The sequence below is a fragment of the Opisthocomus hoazin genome, chromosome 12 (assembly GCF_030867145.1).
Source record: "Opisthocomus hoazin isolate bOpiHoa1 chromosome 12, bOpiHoa1.hap1, whole genome shotgun sequence".
In the NCBI taxonomy this organism is placed as follows: Eukaryota; Metazoa; Chordata; class Aves; order Opisthocomiformes; family Opisthocomidae; genus Opisthocomus; species Opisthocomus hoazin.
The window spans coordinates 7,525,504-7,548,047 of NC_134425.1; the positions used below are offsets into that span (position 1 = coordinate 7,525,504).

At 38.6% G+C, this 22,544-nt stretch overlaps 1 protein-coding gene across 3 annotated transcripts in view; it reads right to left on the reverse strand.

The window, feature by feature from the left end:
- The window catches only part of PLCG2 (phospholipase C gamma 2), a 71,690-nt gene that overhangs the window by 20,416 nt on the left and 28,730 nt on the right, over positions 1 to 22,544 (reverse strand). For all 3 annotated transcript variants that reach the window (XM_075433369.1, XM_075433370.1, XM_075433371.1), the window contains exons 6-24: positions 21,285 to 21,369; positions 20,428 to 20,511; positions 18,913 to 18,956; positions 17,687 to 17,759; positions 16,577 to 16,678; positions 16,286 to 16,404; positions 14,817 to 14,902; positions 13,738 to 13,858; positions 12,081 to 12,249; positions 10,088 to 10,192; positions 9,781 to 9,870; positions 8,595 to 8,773; positions 7,559 to 7,759; positions 6,160 to 6,279; positions 4,692 to 4,872; positions 3,286 to 3,354; positions 1,967 to 2,076; positions 1,066 to 1,162; positions 89 to 155 (exon numbers count right to left, since the gene is read on the reverse strand). In XM_075433369.1, the coding sequence (XP_075289484.1) occupies positions 89 to 155; positions 1,066 to 1,162; positions 1,967 to 2,076; positions 3,286 to 3,354; positions 4,692 to 4,872; positions 6,160 to 6,279; positions 7,559 to 7,759; positions 8,595 to 8,773; positions 9,781 to 9,870; positions 10,088 to 10,192; positions 12,081 to 12,249; positions 13,738 to 13,858; positions 14,817 to 14,902; positions 16,286 to 16,404; positions 16,577 to 16,678; positions 17,687 to 17,759; positions 18,913 to 18,956; positions 20,428 to 20,511; positions 21,285 to 21,369 (2,102 nt within the window). The remainder of the gene's footprint in view (positions 1 to 88; positions 156 to 1,065; positions 1,163 to 1,966; positions 2,077 to 3,285; positions 3,355 to 4,691; positions 4,873 to 6,159; positions 6,280 to 7,558; positions 7,760 to 8,594; positions 8,774 to 9,780; positions 9,871 to 10,087; positions 10,193 to 12,080; positions 12,250 to 13,737; positions 13,859 to 14,816; positions 14,903 to 16,285; positions 16,405 to 16,576; positions 16,679 to 17,686; positions 17,760 to 18,912; positions 18,957 to 20,427; positions 20,512 to 21,284; positions 21,370 to 22,544) is intronic.

The window sequence follows — 22,544 nt, forward strand, 5'->3', positions numbered from 1 at the left end:
TTAAAAACAAAAAAACTTTCCTGCTAAACATAAAAGAGTCAATGCAGAAACCTCAGGAGTCCACGTGTAAGCATCAAAAGATACATACCAACGTTGTATGTATTGAGTACCAGTATGCCACGACACAGAGAGCCTAATGGATTGTCCTCGATAATCTGAAAAAACATGAGTTAAATCTGATTTTGAATCTTCTCTTGTGTGAATATCCGCAGGACATTAACAAATAATAAACACACATCATTAAATCTAACCTCAGTTTCACTGAAAGCATGCTCACTATAATGTTTAAAAGCCTGCTCCCATATCAAGAATTTCCCGTTTTGAGAAACATATGAGAATCTCTATAGCGAGATTCGTCAAAATGAGGAGTGCAGCTTCTGTCCCGACACAAATCCTCGTTTTTCAAGTCAGCTTAAGGCTCCAGTGACCCAGGGGGTAAATCTAACACATGTGTTTTCCTCCAAAGACTCATGGAAAATCATTGGAAGTGCTTCAGAACAACAAAAGAATTCAATGTTTTATTTTTAAAACTCAAAAATGCCAAAACTGCTTAATATGGAGTTTTGTTTTCTTTTGTTGAAGAGATCTCTTGGTCCAAGACTCTGGGACTAGATTTTTAGACACTTTTGACAAACAGTATAGGGTAAGTTATACATAAAACCTTAATAATGGAGTGCGAAATGGCTAGTAAGATATGTTGGGACATATGGTTTTCTTATTTGCAAATATTAAGGCAGTAATTATACAGGCAAATTAGTTAAGTCTCAGGCACATTATTGCTTAGCTGAACTATCTGAAAAATCTAAACTGGTATGATTTTCATTAGCAGGAAACCATCTTAATCTCCTAAGACCCCACCAAATGAGCTACCTCCTTAAGTAGTACTCTCTGAGGGATGTCCTGACAAAAATATCCAGCAGCAGAGAACAGTGAAGAATGCACTCATTTCTCTATGCTATGTTCTCTCAAACACAGCATGTAGAGTCATAATTTTATCAACCAGACTTCCACTTCCAGTAGTCAGCATCTTCTAGGGAAACACAGCGGACAAACCTTAACCCTCACCTGGCTTTCAAGCTCAGCAGAGTTACCAGATGACAGGTCTTCAACATAATTAGATGGAAAATAGTGTTGGACTTTTTCTCCGTAATCCCCCTTCCACCTGAATTTAAAAGAAAAGCATACATAGAGAAAAAAATAGTTAAAGAGCTTCAATAGGCCATTAATGAAGCAATAATCCTAAAAAAAATTGGTCATTAATACCCCATACTAGCTTGTCTAGCTGGCTATCACCAAAATATAAGTGATGAAGCAGCTAAAAGCTCTAACAAAGTGATCATTAACTGTAGTAACAGATGATTTCAGAGGGATTATAGCTATTGTAAATTGCAATTAATGACTTAAGAGGCTTTTTCCCCATCCAGTACTAAAAATACTATTATGTGGTTGATTACCCTGCAGAAACTACAGGGAAAAATTAGATTCCCAAGCTTTCCAAGCAATTTACAAGCTAGCTAAGAAAGAAAACGTCTTTTAACAGGAGACTGTACAGATAACTAAAAAAGGTGGGTCTGATTCCTGAGAAGTACTTAGCAGAGCAAGGAAAGAAACAGAGCAATGACAACAATGGTAACAGATGCGAGACTTCCCAGAATATACAGGTGTTCAGGAAGGATGAATGTAGTAAAGGAAAAATACTGGATACAGTGGGCTATGGAGGTTCTGCATGCTGAGGTTATTGATGTAGGATAGAAAAATGGAAAAGACGCAAAAGGAGACCTGAAGATGAGGGGTTTGGTTTGTTGCTTTTTTTCAAATATGCTAGCATTAAGATTTATAAGGCCACAGTCAATAAGCAGAAATCAGACAACAGGCAAAGTTTGTAAAAACTACTACCCACAGCTCAATTTTTCACTCCACCTAGTAAGTCACCAGAAGTTCTCCTACGAGGAATCTTTGTCCTTACCAGCCTCCAGTTTCCTTTGTGACATTGTGAATTAAAGCTCCTCGAGAGAAACTCAATTCATCACTTCTTTTGGCTCTGTAGTCATACAAGGCTTTCACCGTTCTCTGAGGCTTTAAGAGAAACAGGGCAAAGGGGTCATCCAGGGGGACAGGTCATAAAATGATCAATAATGCAATCGTAAAAAAAAAAAAAAAAAAAAAAAAAGACGGGGAGGGATTGATCCCTTTTTTGTTATGAAGCTTAGAAAACATAATACTCAGGTTTCAGAGTGACATCTATTGGTGGAAGCAAGTGATGCAACTTAACCACTATTCTTCAAGTATCAGCTTGGAAAAAAGAAAAAGGAATCTTTCTTTTTTTTGGGTGCTGCAACATAATTACGGGGGGGGGTGGGGGGGGGAGAAAACCACACAGTGAAATATCAATCCTCTATCTTCATTACATATATGCAGTTGGAGTTTGTAGGCTTATATGCCTACAAAGCCTCCACTTCAAAACTACATCAGCCATCCTGCCGGTCACATTTCCTTTAGGAAGGCACCCAGTTTTAGCAGAACAAGCATTTCTTTACCTTGAATTTACTATTACCCAAATTCTTCAGCAGCAATGCAAATTCATTGGCCAAAAAGACTAAAAATAATTACTGTCACAAAATTTATAAGCAGGTGAACTTTTATAAGAATTTACAAGTAGCCAAGCCCTAACAAGAATTAGAGGTAAGTAGATGTTTGCTGTGCCACTTGTTTTTAAAACATTATATATAATCTTAAAAGAAGAAAAACTTTAATAACTCATTAATAAACCAAAGACACCATTTTCATATAGAAAGCACATAAATAAACTCTGCACCTATTTGTGCGTGCATGCCATGTTTGTTAATGGAACTGCGATAATTTTGTGCACAAACAATAGTGCTCATAAACACGCAGACACACACACTTAGGGTTTACATGTTGTACTTCCCTTCCATGAAGATTTGGCCTTCTCAAATTGAACCTTCTCACAGGTTATTTAATCTGGGGGCATCAAGCATGCCAAATCATATCGCCTCCACAGACCCAATAGCAAAAAATGCCCAAATTCCCAGTATGGATGAATCAATATGGGATTTGCACACAAGAAAACATGTGGACATAAATTTTAAAGATATTTTAGAAAAAAGTCACACTCTTTAAATTTCTGCTGTCCGGTCCCCTGTAAATCAAGCAGCCTAACACTTTCAATTATCCTTTTCATTACTGCTAACAAGAAATCAATAAACAAGTCTCATAAATTTTCAGAAGTCTACAGTAAGTGTGAATATCTCTCTTTAAGCATACCACTGTTGGGGTGATTTCACTGGGTTCCACATACATCTTGACATCATAGAGGGAGTTAATATCTTTTTCCTAAAAACAGGAAGAAGGAGGAAAAAAAAAAAACAAGTTACAGGAACCAAAAATCATAGAGGTACTTAATGTTAATAGAACACTCACTGCTGAAACCACCTTTCTCACAATACATAGGCAAACAGAAGAGGAGGAAAGCTAGACACCTACGTTATGCTCATTTCTATAGCTGAACATAGCTGAACATGAATTTGGTATCTAACCTGTCTATGTCTCAGTTTAACAAACAGTAAAACACAATGAAACAACAACATCTCACAAAGGTATCTCTTAACCAGCCAAACAGCTTTGAGATTGTGAGTACCCTTCTATGTGCAACCAGGGAAGACAACAGCTACACTTACAATTTCTGTATTACAGTACTTAATTTCCAGTATTGGTTTCACTATTAGATAAAAATTTTAAAACAATATACACAGTTATATTTGTAATTTTGTCTCTCCTTGCATTCCCATTTGGATCCAGTCCTAGGATACAGAACCTTAGCTATAGGCAACATTACAAAAAATCCTGAGGTTTAAAATCTTCTCTGTCCCTTTTAGTCTCCCCAGAAGAAACAAAAAACCCAGACTGATTTCCTCAGACAAGCCAGATGTGTTTTTCCTGCAGCTTCTAACAGATATATATTTGAAAACAAAAGGCAGCATCTCAGGCTTTTCCAAAGCCAGTTATCTCCGCAAAGGTCTCTCGTCATGAAACACATCCATCCAGAAAGCAGACCTCTATCCTAAGCTGATTACCCAGGCTTCAATTTTAGTCAATGGACAGAGACAACATCTCTTGGGGAGATTTCCTCATGCTTATCTCAAAGAGTGAGCCTTCAGAGATACCTCTCACTTTTTACCACAGAAGGCAGTTGGACACCACCCCTGAGATGGCTCCAGCACGGTGAAATGAACACCACTGTCCATCCAGAGCAAGAGGCACAGCAGAATATTTCTGAGATGCTTAGCATTTGGCATCTGTATGATCATTGTGAGATCTCTTCCTGCTCCAGCAACAAACGACAGGGCCAACAGCAGGTGAGGCTATTGTCAAAAACTCGTTTTAGCAGAGCAACAATCCCCCCTTGCATCACAGAGCAGTTTGTCTAATCAAATCATGAGGAAGGCGAGAGTTGACCTGTAATCAAAGATGAAGCTCCTTCCTTCACCGATCTCGAAACCTTTGTGAGAGAAGTCAGTATAACCATCTCAGTTTCACAGGTAAGAAAACTACCTGTTTAACCTCCCCCAAAGGTCATCCATCACAGCCAGAACCAAACCCACCACCTCAGGTCTAGATCTGGGACTCTGCCCACTACAGCAACCGGCACTCATACAAAGACCATCACTCACCGTGCTGTACCGCTCCAGCAGCTCCTCCGTCACCGGGTAACGCAACTTCATTTTCCTGTACAGCGGATGCTTCTCATAGTACGTTACCAGCTCCACTAAACTCTCGAAATAGGCTGAGGTTCCAAGCACAAAATGACGACCTTCTTGCTGAATTCGGAAGTGCTTCACCTTCCCCTCCGCTCTGTGAAACAAGTGCAGGTGCTGTAAAAGGTATTGGTATTTGCAGTGAGAGCACCAGTGCTACACGCTGGACCTAAACTGGTTATGTGAAATAACTTCTCCCTGTTCCAAAGCCTCTTTTATTCAACTTGAATTCCAGCTGCCTGACTGAACTCACAAAATTACATTCTCACTTTTCTACAATGTACAGGATCTTGGGACAAATCCATGGTTTTGCTTAGACTAAATTTCCCTATTTTTTTCCCCTCTACAGATAGGTGTCATCTTTATACCAGCACAGAGGTCTCTGATCAGATGGAAAGTCCCTCTGGAATCTGATGATGATGGTCTGCTGCTGTCCCTTAGCGACAGACACACTCCCCTCAGAACGAGTAGCTGTCTCTTCCCTATACTCATTTCGATAACTACTGGAATCAATTTTAAAAGAAAAAAAAAAGCCTCTTGTGCTTAAACACAAGGTTTGTACTTGCACTGATAGGAGTAAAACTAGCCACTGACAACCAACCCACCCACAGAAGGCTCCTGCATCCCTTTCAAGCTGCTGAAGCTTCAGTACTTCTTGTTTTGCCACTGTGAAATGGTTTTACTGAGATGCTGCAGCTCAAGTTACTTCAGTATCCACCTTGGTAACAGCAGAAAGCTTAAAGCCAAACTACACAGGAGACTGGGGAATTCTGGACATCTTCAATACACAGTAAGGCATGCAAACAAGAGAAAACAAGTATTTGTTTTTCCAAAGCAATTTTGTATGTTGCAGAAATATGCATTTTCAAAGAAACTCAATTTGATTTCAAGGCACAGTGGAGAACACAATTCTATACATTTTAATAATAATGTTGCAAGAACCACAGTTTCCCTGACAAAAAAAAAACTGGCAATTTCATTTTGACATTTCATTTTGTTCAGCTATATGACAGGGTAGGATTTCCAGGGGATAAGGACCTAGAATCACTGCTGAACCAGCACCAAAGAAAACTTAAAAATAACACCCTGTAGTAAGGAGCGTCAAGGAAGGGAAGAAGAGCCATGTACAGTTCTGTATGGGAAGAAAGGGACAGCCGGTGCCCAAATATTCTTTATAAAAGCATAAAGGTTTATTCCAGTCACAAATTATCTCTTGTACACATTCTCATACATGGACCTCCTGCACAAATCAACCATGCTAATTACTCAAAGTTTGAAAGCATGAATTTTATGATGCTAAAAATACCACAGTATTTTTTAAACACGAAAAAACAGAACATTGTTGGGCTACTATGTCAAATAGTCACCTGAAACCTTTTCTCACCTGAAAGTCATGGCAAAGGAATCGGGCTCATCTCTCTTTCTAATCAGAAAAGCTCCATCTCGAGGAATTCGCATCAGCATGTCTTCTGCCTCTCCCCGACTCAGGTTGCTATAGTACCAACTACAACAGTTAAAATGGACAAAGGATTACAAAGCTTGTCAAATGTCATTCAGTAAGAGTAATGGACAGTGTTATTACAATAGAGTTTCAAACATTACAAGAAAAATTATACATTAGATTTTCCCCATCTTGCCACTTATGACAGCAGCTTATTACAAAACATTGTAACACAGCAGCTTACTTTGGATGAAAGCATCAAGAACATATCAGAACACCTTGTCTGTCTGAAACGATCAAATACAAATCTGTACTTCTTCCTGAAACAAAGGCACTGATCCTGCTTTTAGTCTGCCATTCAGTTTGCATTAGTTTATTCAGTTTTGACATAGCAGATTTAATGGAAAGCCCAAACACAGACAAAAGAAAAACACCAGGCATTCGAATTCTTTTATTCAGAGCTTGATTTTAATCTTTCACTGTAGGGTTAGACCTATCTTGAATCTAATGTGCCTTCAGTGAAGCTGTGGCCAGTTATACCAGCAGGACATCTCCAGCTTACACAGAAAGGCAGGGAAGCCTAACCCTCAAACTCTACCCTCCCCTCTTACTGGCTTCCAAAGTTATCTGTGGCTGGTCAGTGACTCCCAGATCCTGGAGGGGACGTGAAAAAAGAAGTTTTAGTCACAGATTAATATTTCACATGCAAAGGAAATTTACTTTTCCTCACTGCAAAGAAAACAGAACAAAGGGCAGTGATTACACTGTTGTGCCAGCAAACAAGAGCTAGCACTGCCCAGGAACTACATCAGGCAAATACCAGCTGGAAACTAACACCAAGCTATACTACTTCCTATCAGCATGGGGCGAAGTCAGCCTAACCAACTCTGACAGGGGTGAGGTGGAGGGCGGGATTAGCAAAACATAACTGGCCTCACTGCCCCGGTGAGTTGTTAGAGTTTCCAGATGGCACAGACCACGACCACGTAGTTGCCAGACCGCAGGCAACTACTAAATATCTAATCCAACCCACTGTGTGTTGTAAAACACTGAGCAGAGAAAGAAGGAATTAGCACACTTCCACAGCACGACAGTTCTCGCTGATTTTCCTAGTCGCTGCTAGTAAATTGCTTTCCCAGTGACAGCTCTCTGTTGTACCAGGTTCTCAAAGCCAGTGATCTTACTCAGCATCTTTCAGGGAAGCCTATTCCTATGACATCTGTGGACACTCAGGCATGCTCCTGAATCCAGGGAATTCTCTATGCAAAAATCCAACACCATCTAAAACAATACAAAGGACACTGACGTAACAACCCTGGTGCTTGCCTTCTCCTGTACGTACTCTTTAGTCTCATGAGGGCTGGGATTAGGCACAGCATCAGTCAGACGCAGCTCAAATTCAGCACATCGCAAGTGGGCCTCCTTGTAGTGTTGAATGAGATCATAGATGCTATCAAAAGTGAGGTTGTCCGTCAGGTAGTATTTCACAGTGTCCCCATCACTTGAAGAACGGATCCGGCAGTGCTGGACTCTACCTGATCTCCTGAACAAATTAAGAAGGGCATAAGAAAAAGAAAGGTTTTACAGCAGGTTTTCTGCTTTTGAAGCATTTCCTCACCCGTTCCTGGTCAACTACTTGGTGAGCTTGCAAGGCGGCAAGAAATCTGTATCATCACATAAAACAACCAAAGTAAGAACAGCAATAAAAATCCTGACAAGATTACGGGACCAAAAATAATGATTTTCAACCCACAATGGTTTAAAATCTGGCATACATTTACTTCCTGCAAAATTTGCTCTGACAGCTCTCTGGGTCAGAAAACCACCTGCTACACTACTCCTCACAATGTCCCAACCAGAATCAAAGAAAAAAACAACCCAGACTACCAAAAAGCCAAATAAAACCCATCCTTGAAAGTTCTTTATTATTTTCCCTCTAGAGGATCCCTTCATTGAAGAGATCAATCTCTGCTAATAAAGGTACACTCATGAAACTCCCTTTTCTGTGTAGAAACCAGTAATTTATCCCTAAATTGAAAGACTAAATTTCAGCCCACTCATTAAGGAAATAATAAATCCTATACCCTGCCAGAGCACTAGAAAAGTTGGAGGATGGGGTGGGTCAAACCAGTCAGTCCTCTCTTGACAACTGTAACATTCCAAATAAAGGCTACTCTGCCAAAACGCACTATGCTACACTGAAGTTTATTTAGAAAGTAGTCTTTCACAATCCCACCTGTAACATTCTAGTAATTGTAGCAACTCCTTATTCCTACTTCCTCTCTCCTAGACACACATACTTGAAAAATACACACGGTTTTGTGCAATGCCATAAAACAAACAAAACCCACATACAATTTTTATGACAATCACCATACCAGAATGACAAGGTGCAATCATTAGGGAAAGCCTCACTTTCCCTAACTAGGAATGTCCCATCCTTGCCACCCATTTCAGCACAATATTCCTGAAGCAGTTTCTCAGCAGTTGTTCTCCCCTCTTTCATCTTCCCATGGAACCATTTCTCTTTTAAGTGCAGCTCAGTCCGTTTCACCTCCTAGACCAGAAAATAAGAATTTTTGTAGCGCTTGTCTAATTTTATGATTTGGAAACAGAGTACTTGCTATGGATATAACAATCTACTATTTCGGGATTTCAGCTCTTCCTAGCCTTGAACTCTCCTTCCACAAACAAGCCGATCGCCTCTATAGTCACCCTTCCCTCTCCTCCCCAGTCAAGTCATTTCTTTGGAGCTGTGATCAGCTTCAGCCTTATTAAAATATATAATCAACAGAAAGTGAAAGAATGCAGCAATGCAAACACTGATCTACATTTTCAAGACAAAACACCCTACTGCTAATTCACAGAGTTTCTAATGGTTTTTTTTTCTAGGATTCATCTGTGTTCTTCGTCACACGTTAACTATTTTACTGACATTAACATCTAGGTGAATGGGTAAAAAGTTCTGCATGTGCAGAGATCTCTGAACCATGCACATACATGTTAGCAATGAAAGAGCGTGCATGGAAACCCGAAAAATCAGAACAGGAAACCATGCTGAACATCACCGCTGTTGCAACCCTTACTGAGTCTCACGCTTCTGCTTCACCATGCACAACAGCCAAGCAACACATGCTCACCTGTGACAAACATTTTTGAAATGTGAAATGAACAACATGCACTTGTAAGAGGTGTGCTGTATTACTAACACAACAAACCTTACTGCCTGGTTTGAGAATAGCAATAATACTTAGCCAAAGGCATATAAAACTTTGATTGTCATAGTATGCCTCAGCATTAGCATTTAGGTACCAAAATTATATTTAATTGTCTTTGTATTCCTCTTTGCAAGTCCACAATTAGCCATGGAAAAATGTTATTTTATTAAAAATAGGGTACCTTGGCAAAGACCCTTTTAAATTTTTTTATTTCCTGATACACTTGTTAGCTGACACAGATCCTCTACAACTTCAACACTGGCATAAAAAAATACGCATCTGTAGACACCGAAATAATCTGAGAGAATAAAGAGAACATGCTTAAACAACAAAACACAGCTACCACCTTTGACGAATCTTCATCAGCATTCTGTTCTATATCATCGCTGAATGAAAGCTTTTCATCAGCAATAGCACAGTAGTGCCGAGTCCATTTCTAAAAGTCAAGAGATATTAAAACCATTAACAAGAGAGGGAAACTCACTAACCACAATTTCAAAACAAGGTGTAACAATAAACAAAGTACCTTCTTCCCCTCATTCACCTCTGTTCAACTGACAACATTACTTACACAAATATTGAGAAAACCCATGTGAATTTCCAGTATAATGCAACTTAGTAACAAACTGTAGCAAATGTCATATAAATAATACCTGTTCTATTGTGTCCCACATGTAAAGTTCTCCTTGTTGTTTTTTTTCTTCCTTCTTGTCTTCCAAGTTCACATCAATGTCTCCCTTTGGCCCCAGTTTTTTGTGCTTAAAAACAAAAGAAACTCACCACACTCGTACACGCACACAGAATCATATATAAAATTGGTCACAATATTTCAGCATACTCAGTATTACTGGAAGTATTTCCCTCCATTGCACAACCTTCTTCTGTCATTACCATAACAGCAGCAGTTCCACAAGACTTTATGCAACTTGGCTGGAATTTCTTTCTTTAAAATTTAAATCTCATAATAAAGGTTAAAAATTTAGCAGAAGTATCATTCAAGCAACACAGAAACAAATACTTTCCCAAGAGCTCACTGTTCTTTAGAGGACAGACAACATGAAGTGACATATTCCAAGAAACACAGATAAAACAAGAAATCCCTCTGCAGAGAGCAACACATAAGGAACAAAAAACCCAAAACAAAATGATAAAGAATTAAAAAGAACAGGGAATTCACTCTCCTACAAGAAAAATGAGCAGAAGTGACATACTTTATGAAAAGAGGGGTAAGTTCTACTTTCTTGAGAGTGTTCACAAAAAATGGTGGCGCAAGGGGCTAAGGGTAACATCAAATACTTAACTACAATTAACGATGGGATTACTCATCTCCTACCTAGCAGTTCTCAACTACATTCAGTTCTGCACAGCCTGCTGTAGGTCGATCTCAATTTGACAGGCTTATCTGAAAAATCCCACAGCCCCCTGAAGTAGCAGTTGCCTCTGACTGTTTACTGACGACATTTTCCAAACAAAAGCCAAATAACACAACTAGCTCACTGGCAGGTGCTGATCTATTCAAAGACTCTTTAATGCTCTTTTAGACAGGACAGAGTGATATGGATGTTCTCTTGTGCAGACTTGTAGTAGTTTGTAATTCCCTTTAAATCAGATCTGTCATGTTATTATTCATGTGCCTATGCAACTCCCCTCTATGCTCTGCAAGGAAACAAGAGACAGTTTGGAAGGGAAAAAAAACCCAAAAAACTTAAGCACAGGACTTTTGCATCTTACAGTGAGGTGCTATTATTTCCAGTCTTACATTCAAGAGCTGCACACTTTATCTACCCTTATTTCTTCTGTGCAGAAGTTTAATACACAAGATGCAGTACAGTTACAAGAGCCGGAACACTGAAGCATGGACAAAAGTAATTATTATTTTACTACAGAGATCATGAGTAGCCCTCAGATTCTCCACCTAATTTTGCCTTTCAAAAAGTCCTACTGCACTTTCAATCTGAGAAATCTTATTTTGGTTATCTGCCTTATGCTGTTGCACAACAGTACTAAGTAAAGCATCTGTATTGCCCAGAAGGTAAGACACTCTAACAGTGACTCCCTTCCAACAGGAGCACCTCCATCTTTCACAAGTGGCTCACAAAATTGCATATTTAAATCATGCTGAGTTAGTAAACACCCATCAGTTTTTGAAGCTTACAAGCAATCCTGACAACTTAAGTGTGCAGCCTGCAAGTGCTTTGGGTTTCACTTGAATGAAAGGCATTCTTTGAAAAAGAAGTCAATAACACTAATCTAACTTTCTATTCAAGAACACCCTTTTATCATTTTTAAGCAGGCCACATTGTGTAAGAAGTCTATAATGAGCATCCTCAGCAGTGAACCCTTGCTGAAATTTAACAGCAACAATTCAGGAGTTGGAATACCTTTAAAAAAGAGCTGACTTTCAATCTGGCACTTGAACTAGCAAGACTGACTGCAAAGAACACCAATAGCAAGCACTTTAATATGTAATTTTACAGTACTCTGTGCAGTATTGCAAAATGTTACTAGTACACACTTGCACTACTACAAGCACATGGTTTCTTGTCTCTCAACAGAAACTAACAGCTAAGCTGCAAAGCCAGTAGTAGTATTTCTGGCTCCTGCTCCTTTTCCTATTTTATCTACCAGCACACAAAGCAAGCCTACCTTGATGATGAATTTTTCTTTCAGCTGGGTTGGTGATGGTAACTGATCTGCACTGGCTTCAATAGGCTTCGTTAAAAGCTGATCCCCAAATACCTCCTTGAACACTTTGGCCATGTGTCGCTGCTGCTCCACACTACAGTGCTCTTCAATTGACAGAATGACTGGGTATCTTTGATGGAGAAAACAAAGGTGAATGAAGACAATTTATTCTTGCTACAACTGGCAAGGTCAGGAAAACATCATCCTCTTTCACCCTTCCCAGATCAAAGAAAATATTTAAAGCAAACAAGACGACAAAAGGAATAGAGATAGACACACAACAAATAATAACAGATGTGCAACCATAAAATCATTAAGGTCAGAAGAGACCTCTGGAAGCCATCTAGTCCAAACCCCTTCTTTGGGAAGGCCCAATTCCTAGGTTAGATCAGGTTGCTCAGAGCTTTGTCCAGCCAAGATTTGAGTATCTGCAAGGACAAAGATTCTTTCCAAGCTCTCTGGGCAGAGTTTCAGTGCTATGGCACTATTACGTGTCAATTTGTTCCTCCTCTCCTGAAAATTGTCTCTTTCCCTTCACAGAATAGTCTGTCTCCATCTTCTCTATAATCATCCACTGGGTAGTGGAAGACAGCACTCAGACTCGCTCACTAACCTCTTCTTGAAGCTAGTTGGTTAGAAGTTAGTTCTGTGAGCTAACCCCTTGGTATTGTGTGCTCCGGCCCCAATATTGAAAACTGAGGCAGAGAAAGCACTGCATATTTCAGCCTTCTCCAGGCACTAAGTCTCCTGTCCAATTCAGCAGCAGGCTCACATTTTGCTTAATCTTCCTGTTGCTGAAATTATACCTGTAGAGGTCTTTCTTGCTGTCCTTCAAAACCCTCACGAATTTCATCTCTGGATGAGCTTCAGCTTTTCTAATTTTGTCCCTGCATATCCAGGAAAAATTTCAATATTCCTTCTGGATAGCCTATCCCTTAATGCAAGCAGGGAAAGCATCTCACTGCTGATGGTCTGAAACCATAATGCATCACGTATTATAGTCGCCATTAACACAATATGCCTGTGTAGACACTGTCCCATATGAGAAAATAACGCTTCTCTATGTCCAGCTGGTAAAGTGGAAAAACAGGACACTGACAGCCCTATCTCTTTCCCAATTTCGGGGTGATATTTGTCACATTAAGGACACGTCAGCACCAAGTTACAGAAGGGCAGAGCAGAGATGCAGATTTAAACCCATGTTATCAGTTCAGGAAGCATGCTATGAATTCTACATCTTCTCAGCTAAGACCTCCCCTACAATACAAACATCACCTGATAGACAAAGTGCTTGTCACTTATAGTATTTTATTATTTTTTTAAAAAAATTTAAGACATACTATTCAGCATTGAAATTTCACCCTTGAATTTAGTAAAAGACAACCAAAGCAAGGAGATGGGAACCACTTTAGGGTACTCAGTATCTTCCTTAACATCAAATTGTTATATAATGGGACTTTTCCTCAAAACTGAATCCATCAAAGACCCACATTTGGCAATAATGAAGATTGCTGGAACCTCATTATTCTCCTATTACTTTTTGCTGTAGATCACAGAGAAAATTCAGGTAGGTCTAAACATATAAAAACAGGCTTAAGGAAAAAAAATCAAAGCTTACTCAGATGCAACAAAGGCATGATCTTTGATTGCCTGTACTACGTCATCAAATTTGATCTTTGTTGTCCGTGTCCATCCGTGGTAAATGATGGGTTTCCCATCAGGACCATCCCAGCAATCCACTAGGAAAGACAAGCAGTGGAAAAAAGAAGAGACCAAGCAGTTACTTAAATAACTCTAGCAGAAAGAATACTTCCAAATCTTCAGCGTTCTGCATACTGAGTCATAGACTTTAATGTTCTAATAAAATATTCTATTACTTGAATTTGTATCTCTCACAGGGGAAATTAAGTTCACTTAAGTAAGAGCAATACAAATAAAATACAACATAAAATTTTCCCGAAGCATTATCATATGGGAATCTGGAAATCAGGAATTCAGGCAGCTATATTGTCAGTCTGCTAGTTAACAATAATTTTCCAGGGACAAAACACTCCAACAAGCTGTCAGGTTGACAGCTTATCTTTTTTGTTGATTGTAACCCTGAAGTTCTAACTTGAGATACATTTTGCATTAGCCAAATTGAACAGGCAGTAGCAACTAGTTTTATGAAGTAACTGATGAAATAACATGAAATTAAAGTCAAACTTTTTAAGCATAGGGATGAAGATGCATCCACAGTCTGCAGAAAACAAATGCACAAAGACAGCAACTGATTTACAAGGATGTTAAACAGGATGGCAAATGGCACCAAACTGCAAAAAAAAAAATCTCTGTGCCTTAAGGCTTGTTTGTATTACAGTGAAGGCAAATAAACTATCTACCTATTTACGCTACACAAGTAACTCAGTTTAAATGCTACACTTTCATATAGTAGATCCAAGATTGAATTTTTGGTGTACAGTGAGATGAAATTTTAGCTTCAAATTCCAAGAGAGCAAGAATCAGAGCAAGTGAACAGGGCAATAGTGAGGCATAAGAAAAGCAATTTAGGGAATCGGTGTTTTTTATATGACTAACTTCAACTTCAGAAAACAAACTAGTTCTTGATTTCAGTTCTTTTTTCTTTCTTGGTAAACAGGGGAACCTCTGCTTATATGGACAGCATGTTACAAACCACTCCATAAGCTCTTTACTCACACTCAATACATCGACATCCCATTCTAAGGCACCTGATGTAAGCTTCTGTGGAGGATTCACTTCGAAGCTGGTCTCCTGTCAGATATCTAAGGAGTAAAAAGAAATTGTAAAAGGCAGTCAGTCAATTTCAACAACTGCCCACTCGCTCACTGGGCGAGATTTTTTGTTGTCATGCAGAATGTATGTTGGTGGTTTTTTTTTTTACTTACAATGGAAAAACTGGATTCCACTGAACCTGATGCTATCAGATTTCTGAATGGACCAAATTCTAGGAAGTTAAAGGCTCTATCTAAATACCAATCAACTCTAACTGACACTTTTCTGGAGAGGAAATCATGAGCTTTGAAACATACCTAAACCTCATCATGCTGAGGCATAATCATGTTGGAGGGATGCGGAGGGTATTTAGAGTGATACCACACCATGTACATCAAAACATATCTATAAGCTATATCCACACCCACTTTATTTCATTCCCTGCAATATTTTATTTGTTCATCTCTCCTCCCTCTCTTTAGACCTTCTTTCTTTTCATTACAATGGTAGATGAGCAAATCTCCTTCATCTGAAGACAGTTCAAACTCATCATCACATAGATTTGTACTTGGGCTAAAGAGCTTGCATACCACAGATTGTCAAGGAAAAGGGCTGGATACCTTAGACACCAACCACAGAAATCAGCAGCTAAGTTACTAAGCATAAAACTCTATAAAACAGTAACAAAAAAAATACAGTCCCCAGGCCTTCAAAGTTCTGACTTTAAATCCAAATAACAAAGAAGAGTAAGAATAGCAAACTGCACTCTTCCTCTGCCTCAGGCACCTCTGTCTGCTCTAATCCTTATCATCCAGGCAAAGACCATGAATAGCCAAGTCCTGCTCAGCAGATGTGCTAATTTAAGGTCTCCATATTCCTTTCCTGCTCAGGACCAAATCTTTTCCACTTTGTGACACCGTAAACTGTCAGAGTATCTGTCAATAGTGCACATCACTGCCTCCTTTCCCAAGGCAACAAATCCACTGCCCTTCAGATCACACCAACAGTATGGGATTTTCACACAGGACAAATGGGTCCTTACGACATTCTTACATTCAGTTACAACTAATGCTGACACTAGCTCAACGAGGCTGTTGGTGCTTGGAAAATATGTAAGCTCCTTCAATAATTTTAATTACTGAAAGCACAGAGGCTGGAACAGTTTCAACTCAAGATTTTTTATTTTTGTAACAGGATTCAGGGTTTGGGTTTTCTGGCAGCTGAGCTCTGTTATACCTCAAAACCTCCAAGATCTTACAAGAAGGGGAAAAAGGAGTCCCACAAACTCTATTTGCCACATTTACATCACGCTTCAGGAATGTTTCGCACATTCATATAGTATATTTCTGGTACAGCTTAGAAGCATTACTTTCTCCTAACATGTGCTAAGTCTGTTTGAACAGGGATACACAATGGGACTTTTGGTAACTTACGTGTTATGAGAGGAAGAAATCCAGTAGTGGGACAAAGGATTGTTCATGTCTTGTGCATCTATTGAATCATATTTCTCATCCCAAATACTGTTTTCTTTTGCAAAAAGGTAAGTGAGGAACTACAATACAAAGAGAGAGACTGAATTTAAATGTTTTTACCATACAGGGCTAAAAGCAACCCAGCAACATAGCAAGAGAAGCCTAGAGGATCTGCCACCCAATTAACAAACTAGGAACTAGCAGTGAAAGAAAAAAGTCCACAAGGAAATATTAGAAGTATTACTATCTCACCTCATCAACAAAGAGGAAGGGTTCAGCAGTTTCTCTCATAGTGTCATCAATAAACTTTGTCATTCGTTCTCGGACTTTACTGAGATCTTGTGCCCAAGATTCCTTCAGATAGTAACAATAATACAGTAAAAAACAAACAAACAAACAAAAAACCCCCCCACAATTCTAAAAGTGGTGTTCTTCTATATAAAAATCAGATAAGGAACAGAGACCTACAGATGTGATTTACTTTGCTCTCATCTGACTAGTTTACTGCCAATATATTTTATTGTACCCACGTACCTTCAGAGTTTCCTCTACGATGTCTAAGGAGGAAAAAGAAGATCTCCATCTAAGTACCTTTATATAGGCTGGGGGCCCACAAGATACATACTACATACGTACTTCTAATATCTCTCATTTCTAAATGCAATCTGAACACCCTTTTAACACCATGAAATAGGGAGAAAAAGAAAGTAGCAAGCTTATACAAGAAGTGTAGGTCTCACTTTTCAATCATATTTGCAAACCTAGAGCTTAGCAATGCCTAGCGAAATGTCACACAATTTTTTCCCATGGTGTCTGTGCTACATAACATTACAGAAGACCATGAAGACACAGTTCCAATCCCTGCCTCCATACTTACCTGCTTGCTGCTATGGGACATCAAACTGTCTCCATTCAATAGAAAAATACCTTTGACTTGAATGCAGGCAGTCAGCTCAGCTTGTTATTTAAAAATTGCTAAAATGGGGCCATGGCCAAGGCATTACCCCAGATATACCCACGATGACAGCTGTAACTAGGCCAAGCTATTATCTTTGACATCCATCCGGTGCTTATTTCTAACCTTCTCTGTTTATCTGCATGAATAAATGGAGACTTGTTTAAACCTTATTTATTTTGTTCTCCCTCTCGTCCTCTGGCGCAACTTCAGAGTCTTTATACAGATAAAAAATAATAGTTCTTTTGAACTTCAATGGCAACAAAGAAGGAGAAATCTTTCCAAGGCCTAGTATCACAGCTGACATCAATCACAGTCTATGATGCATCACATTTCTTTTTAATGAGCACAGAATTCTGTGAGACAACCTCAAGAAAATGAACTCAGAATTTCTGCAACCTTCCTACCTGCTGCTCATGTAGCAGAAATCTCTGAAAGTCATGGAGATGAACTGCTGAAGCATCTGGACGGTCAGTATTTCTTAAAAAAAGAAAGGGAAAGTGAAGCTAAAGAAATAAGAAAGCAAGTGTCATCAATGTTATAGCAGAAAATGGCATGGATTTGTATCCTGGATTTACAGTATAAATGTGTTGACACCATCAAGAAATTTGTTGTAACTTCAATGAAATTTAGACTATGCTTACAATATTGTATTATCTAATCACTGCATTTTGAGCCTTTAAATAAAGCATCCTGAATCCCTGATGTACTTGTGATAGTGTTTCCCTGGGAAAAGCACCAAATCTGTGCTCACCGCTTTGTAGCAAATGAGCAGCATTCACTTGACTGGGGTGTTGTTAAGTTTAGTTGAGGCATATAGAGACAGTGTTCTTTTAAATTATCATAGAGCCACACTTCCACAAATAACTCCTTTCATGTATTATTCAGATGATCTACTGTGACAGATCAAAACCTCCTGAAAAATGAGGCGAGATGCAGCTGCACCACTGCCTTCCCTTTCATAGGACACAAATGCCACATCATTTGGTACCAATAAGGTATTTATGGCCTACACATCCTTGATAAAAATGTGCTTTTAAGCAGTTTAATTCATATGACATGACCAAGGGCTAAGGAAATATACGGTATACTCAGAGCAAACTTTTTAAGTAACTTCCTTAATCTGTTAGTGTAATATTCAAAAACCATGATAAGCTAGTTTAATTCAGTCAAAATGTTAGCAATGCCTGTGACCTCCTTTTTCATGCTGTACACATCTTAAAATTTTCAAGTCCATAAAGTGAAAGATGCAAAAACTGTTACTATCAGCATTCTGCTCAAGTCTAGGCAAAGCCTGTGCACCACACCAGTCTCCAGACTGAAGTCAAAATTCCCCCATCAAATTGTCCTTCCATAGTTCTGTTCTGCTCTTAGTAAAATCAGAGGATAGGCAATCCACTTGTTCAAGTCCATACCATTTTTTTCTTATCAGAAAGTAAAAAACATTTATCAAATTATATTTAGAACTTCCGTCCACGATAAGTTCATTTTTCTGAATGCAAAAAGATGTAGCATTTCTTTTCACTTACTAAAGCATCAGAAGAAAAAAACACAGTGATGTCATTAAAAAACAATCCTGCAGCACTACAACCATATGAAAATGTGGAAAAATAATACAAATGAAGAATCTCACCCAAGAATGAACACAGAGGAATCCTTTTTGAATTCATCAAGAATCTTAAAACAAAAAACAGCACAAACAAAAAACACAAAAAAGGGGGAAAAGATAAATAACAAAAGAATATGCAATTTTCTATCTAATTCCATCTAATAATGTCTGTTGGTTTGGGAAGGGGAAATACAGGCCTATCTGCTCCAGAGAAGTGGCATACAAGTAGGCAAGACCCATTTTGAACTAAATGCATAAGAAAAAACCTACTGCCAAGGCTGGTGACTGTACTTCAGGCCTTTCAGTGTGAACACACGCAATTTTCAGGCAAAAAACTTGCTATTGGTAAGGCACCTTATACATACAATCAGTCAAGCTTCTGGGGAGTTTTTATTGTTTGATATCCCAGAAAAAATGGAATTATGTACCATCCATCACATTTATTCATGAGAATAGAAAACCTATATTGTTTCCAGCTTGGCACAACATAGTTACAGATCGCAGGAAACTTATCAACTGACCCAACGCAGCCGTTGAGCAAACTGAGGAGTTTCTTTGAAATGATCCACAAGGGGCGATAACAAAAGTTTAAGGAAGTCAGATCACCACCTCATTCTGTGTTTTACGCTTCAACTTTCTGCTGAAGCTAATTAACTAGACTTTCATGGCCAAAACTAAACCCTTGTAATTAAATGGAGATTCTTTATTACTTCACAATAATTTCAGCATCACTTTTAAACAGCACAAGAAAGCTCAATTGCCAAAAGAAACAGCACTGACTCTGACTATCGAAGCTTCTATTTTAGCAACTGCAACTTGAATCAACAATAAGCACATCGTCAACAAGGACATTTATACAAGTAATTTCAAATTACATGTTTTCACACAGTTTCAAAGGGTTCTTAACTTTCAGAGTCACTAAATGTATGCAGTTTCCACCAGCTTCACAAATCTGTGCAATGAATGCATGGAAACAGTATTCAGGCAGTTTCCTGTATAAATTAGCTAAAATGTAGTTCCACTGCACTCATGCCTCCCGAGGACTGACTGATGTCCATCTTCTAATGGACTCACCACTGGTAGTCTCCGAGCATGAGAGACTATGAGAACAATAGCTGTTATTTGATACTGAGGATACATGCCCGTGATTTCCAGAATGTTCTTAGCAATAAAAGATTAATACAAGAATGGAAGAACCTTGTTCCTCTCAGAAAAGAGATCAGCCAAGCCTAACAAAAAGACATTCTCCATCCTGAACATACTCAGAAGAAAAGTTCTTCCTAGAAACCCCATTATATCTGTGCATATTTCTACTGCCAACACACAAGCAGCAACAGCAATGACTTTTGCATTTTCTTAAGCCAACTGCTGATGGTGACTGTTATCTACACATCAAGTACAGTACTATGCCGTTTTTCTGTTACAAGAATGAGGAAAAAAAAAATTAGTAACAAACAGAAGCAAAAAAATAATCAGCATTCATTCTTTATTCTGATGAAGCAGTTTAACAGTATGAAGACGACTTATGAAAAAGCTTACCGATTTCTGTTGTTCAAACATAATTTTCTTGTAGAACAAATGAAATTGTTCAAAACTAAGTTCTTCTTTGTGAGCGCCTATTTCCTACAACAGAAAGTATCACATAACTAGTTTAGAATTCCCTGCACTGCATTTGCACAGCAAACAAGTTACTCTTACTCCAGCTGCCACCCTCTCATGCATTCTGTTCTACTCCAACTTCATTTGTTATAACCACTTGGGCTTTTTAAATTTATTTATTTATGTAAGGATACAACCAAGTAAACAGATTCTTGGTTTGTGACATAGGGCTCCTAGCCTACATCTTTGGCCTTGCATTTTGTACTCTGACTCCATTTCCGCCACGTTATTGAGAGTGAAGTAGTGCCTCATGTAGTCATTGTTAGCTGGAGCAACAGAAGCAAGAATGTATGCTTTAAAGGTGGAGAGGTGGAAAGCAGGAAAAGGTGGAGATATTTAAAATTCCTTTAGGAACAGAAACTACCTTCAGAAGTTATTAATATTAGCACAAGTTGGAGTGAAGAGGTTATTACTTGATCCTATTGAAAAAAAAATCTTTTTCTTATACATTAATTTTATCTTAAACATAAAAGTTTCCTATGCACCTGCACAGCATCAGCACTGGAGCTTAAAACCCAGTGTTGGCTTTGGTCAACCATACAATGGAAAGAAGGAACACTTATGTCTATATTCTCTTATAGCCTTAGACATAGGCAAAGCCAATCTGAGAAATTAACTGGTATAATTTATTTAACTGTACATGGCAAGAAGCAAAAATATAGGCAGTATCCTGAAAAAAAAAAACAACCAATACCTATAAGATAACACTAAACAGATATAAGTTATCAGGCAATTACCGCAAATTTATCCTTCAATAACTTCATGCTGCTCACTTTGAAGTTTACTTGGGGAAGGACAGTTTTCAACTCTCTAAGACTGATACTGGGAAAAAAAAGAAGAAAAAAAAAAAAAGATAGTAAAAACTCCACAGTTCTGCTGTGCCTAGTCAACTATTAATTTATTTTCGATCAACACAAAAATGTGACTATTGAAACATTTTGGGTAGGGCTCATCTCACATAACTGTAAACTTCTATAAACATAACACATGCGAGCAAGCTACACATGTTTTCTAGTTAGTGGGGAGAAATATGGGCATTTCATTTAATTTGGGCATCCATGTTAGGATGAAAAGAACCATGCTGCAGAGACACCCATTTCTCTCCATCAACAATTAATCCAATCTAGATGATTAGCTCAAATATAGATGTTTACACATGGTCATATGAACTGCAACCTTTCTTCCATTGTTCCAGTCCCACTGAAACTGGAATATAGACACAGAAAACATTACACAAAGGATATACCAAAGGAACGAGCAGAAACAGACAATAAAAAGCTCCCGTTTTCATTATAACTTTTTTCTCCAGCTGTTATTCACTCGGATGGCAAAATTGATTTGCAGCAGCAAGACTCTCCCTTTCTGCAACATCTGAACATGACCTCATCCTCCTCTCACAACCAAGTCTTCCCAGAGAGGATTGCCTTCCAGGTCCATTTACACAGACCTGCTGACCTCTTTTACAGAGTTTCAGAATGTCCAGTGATATACCAGCAACACTTCAAAAAACAAAGTTTTCTAGATACCAGCAAGACCTTTCAAGCAAGACATACTTATTTCAGGTTTTAAGCAACACAGTGCATACATACACCAAGTATTTCAGCAATACTTACATGTAAAGCTAAATTTATTAATCACTGTAACATTTTCTGGCCATGCATACTTTGTGACTATGCATCAAATCATGTATGATGTATACATCAAACTGCTTTTGGTGAAGGAAGGCTTTGTATTAGAAACAAACCTGTGAATAGCTTATTTCGAAAATCTCAATTTCCTTCACATCTTCCAGTTCTCACCTACCTCAGATTTTATTGAAGTGTCCTAGGTGCTGCTGCCATGGCATCCTTCACTGCAAGCTCAGAGCTCACAATATTTACTATACTTATCATCAAAACGAAATAGAAGGTAGGGGAATGCTACTGTAACTCATGTATGAACAGAGAGAGGGGTGATTTCTAAAGGAGCTGGATGTCAAAGCATTTTAAATGTGCCAT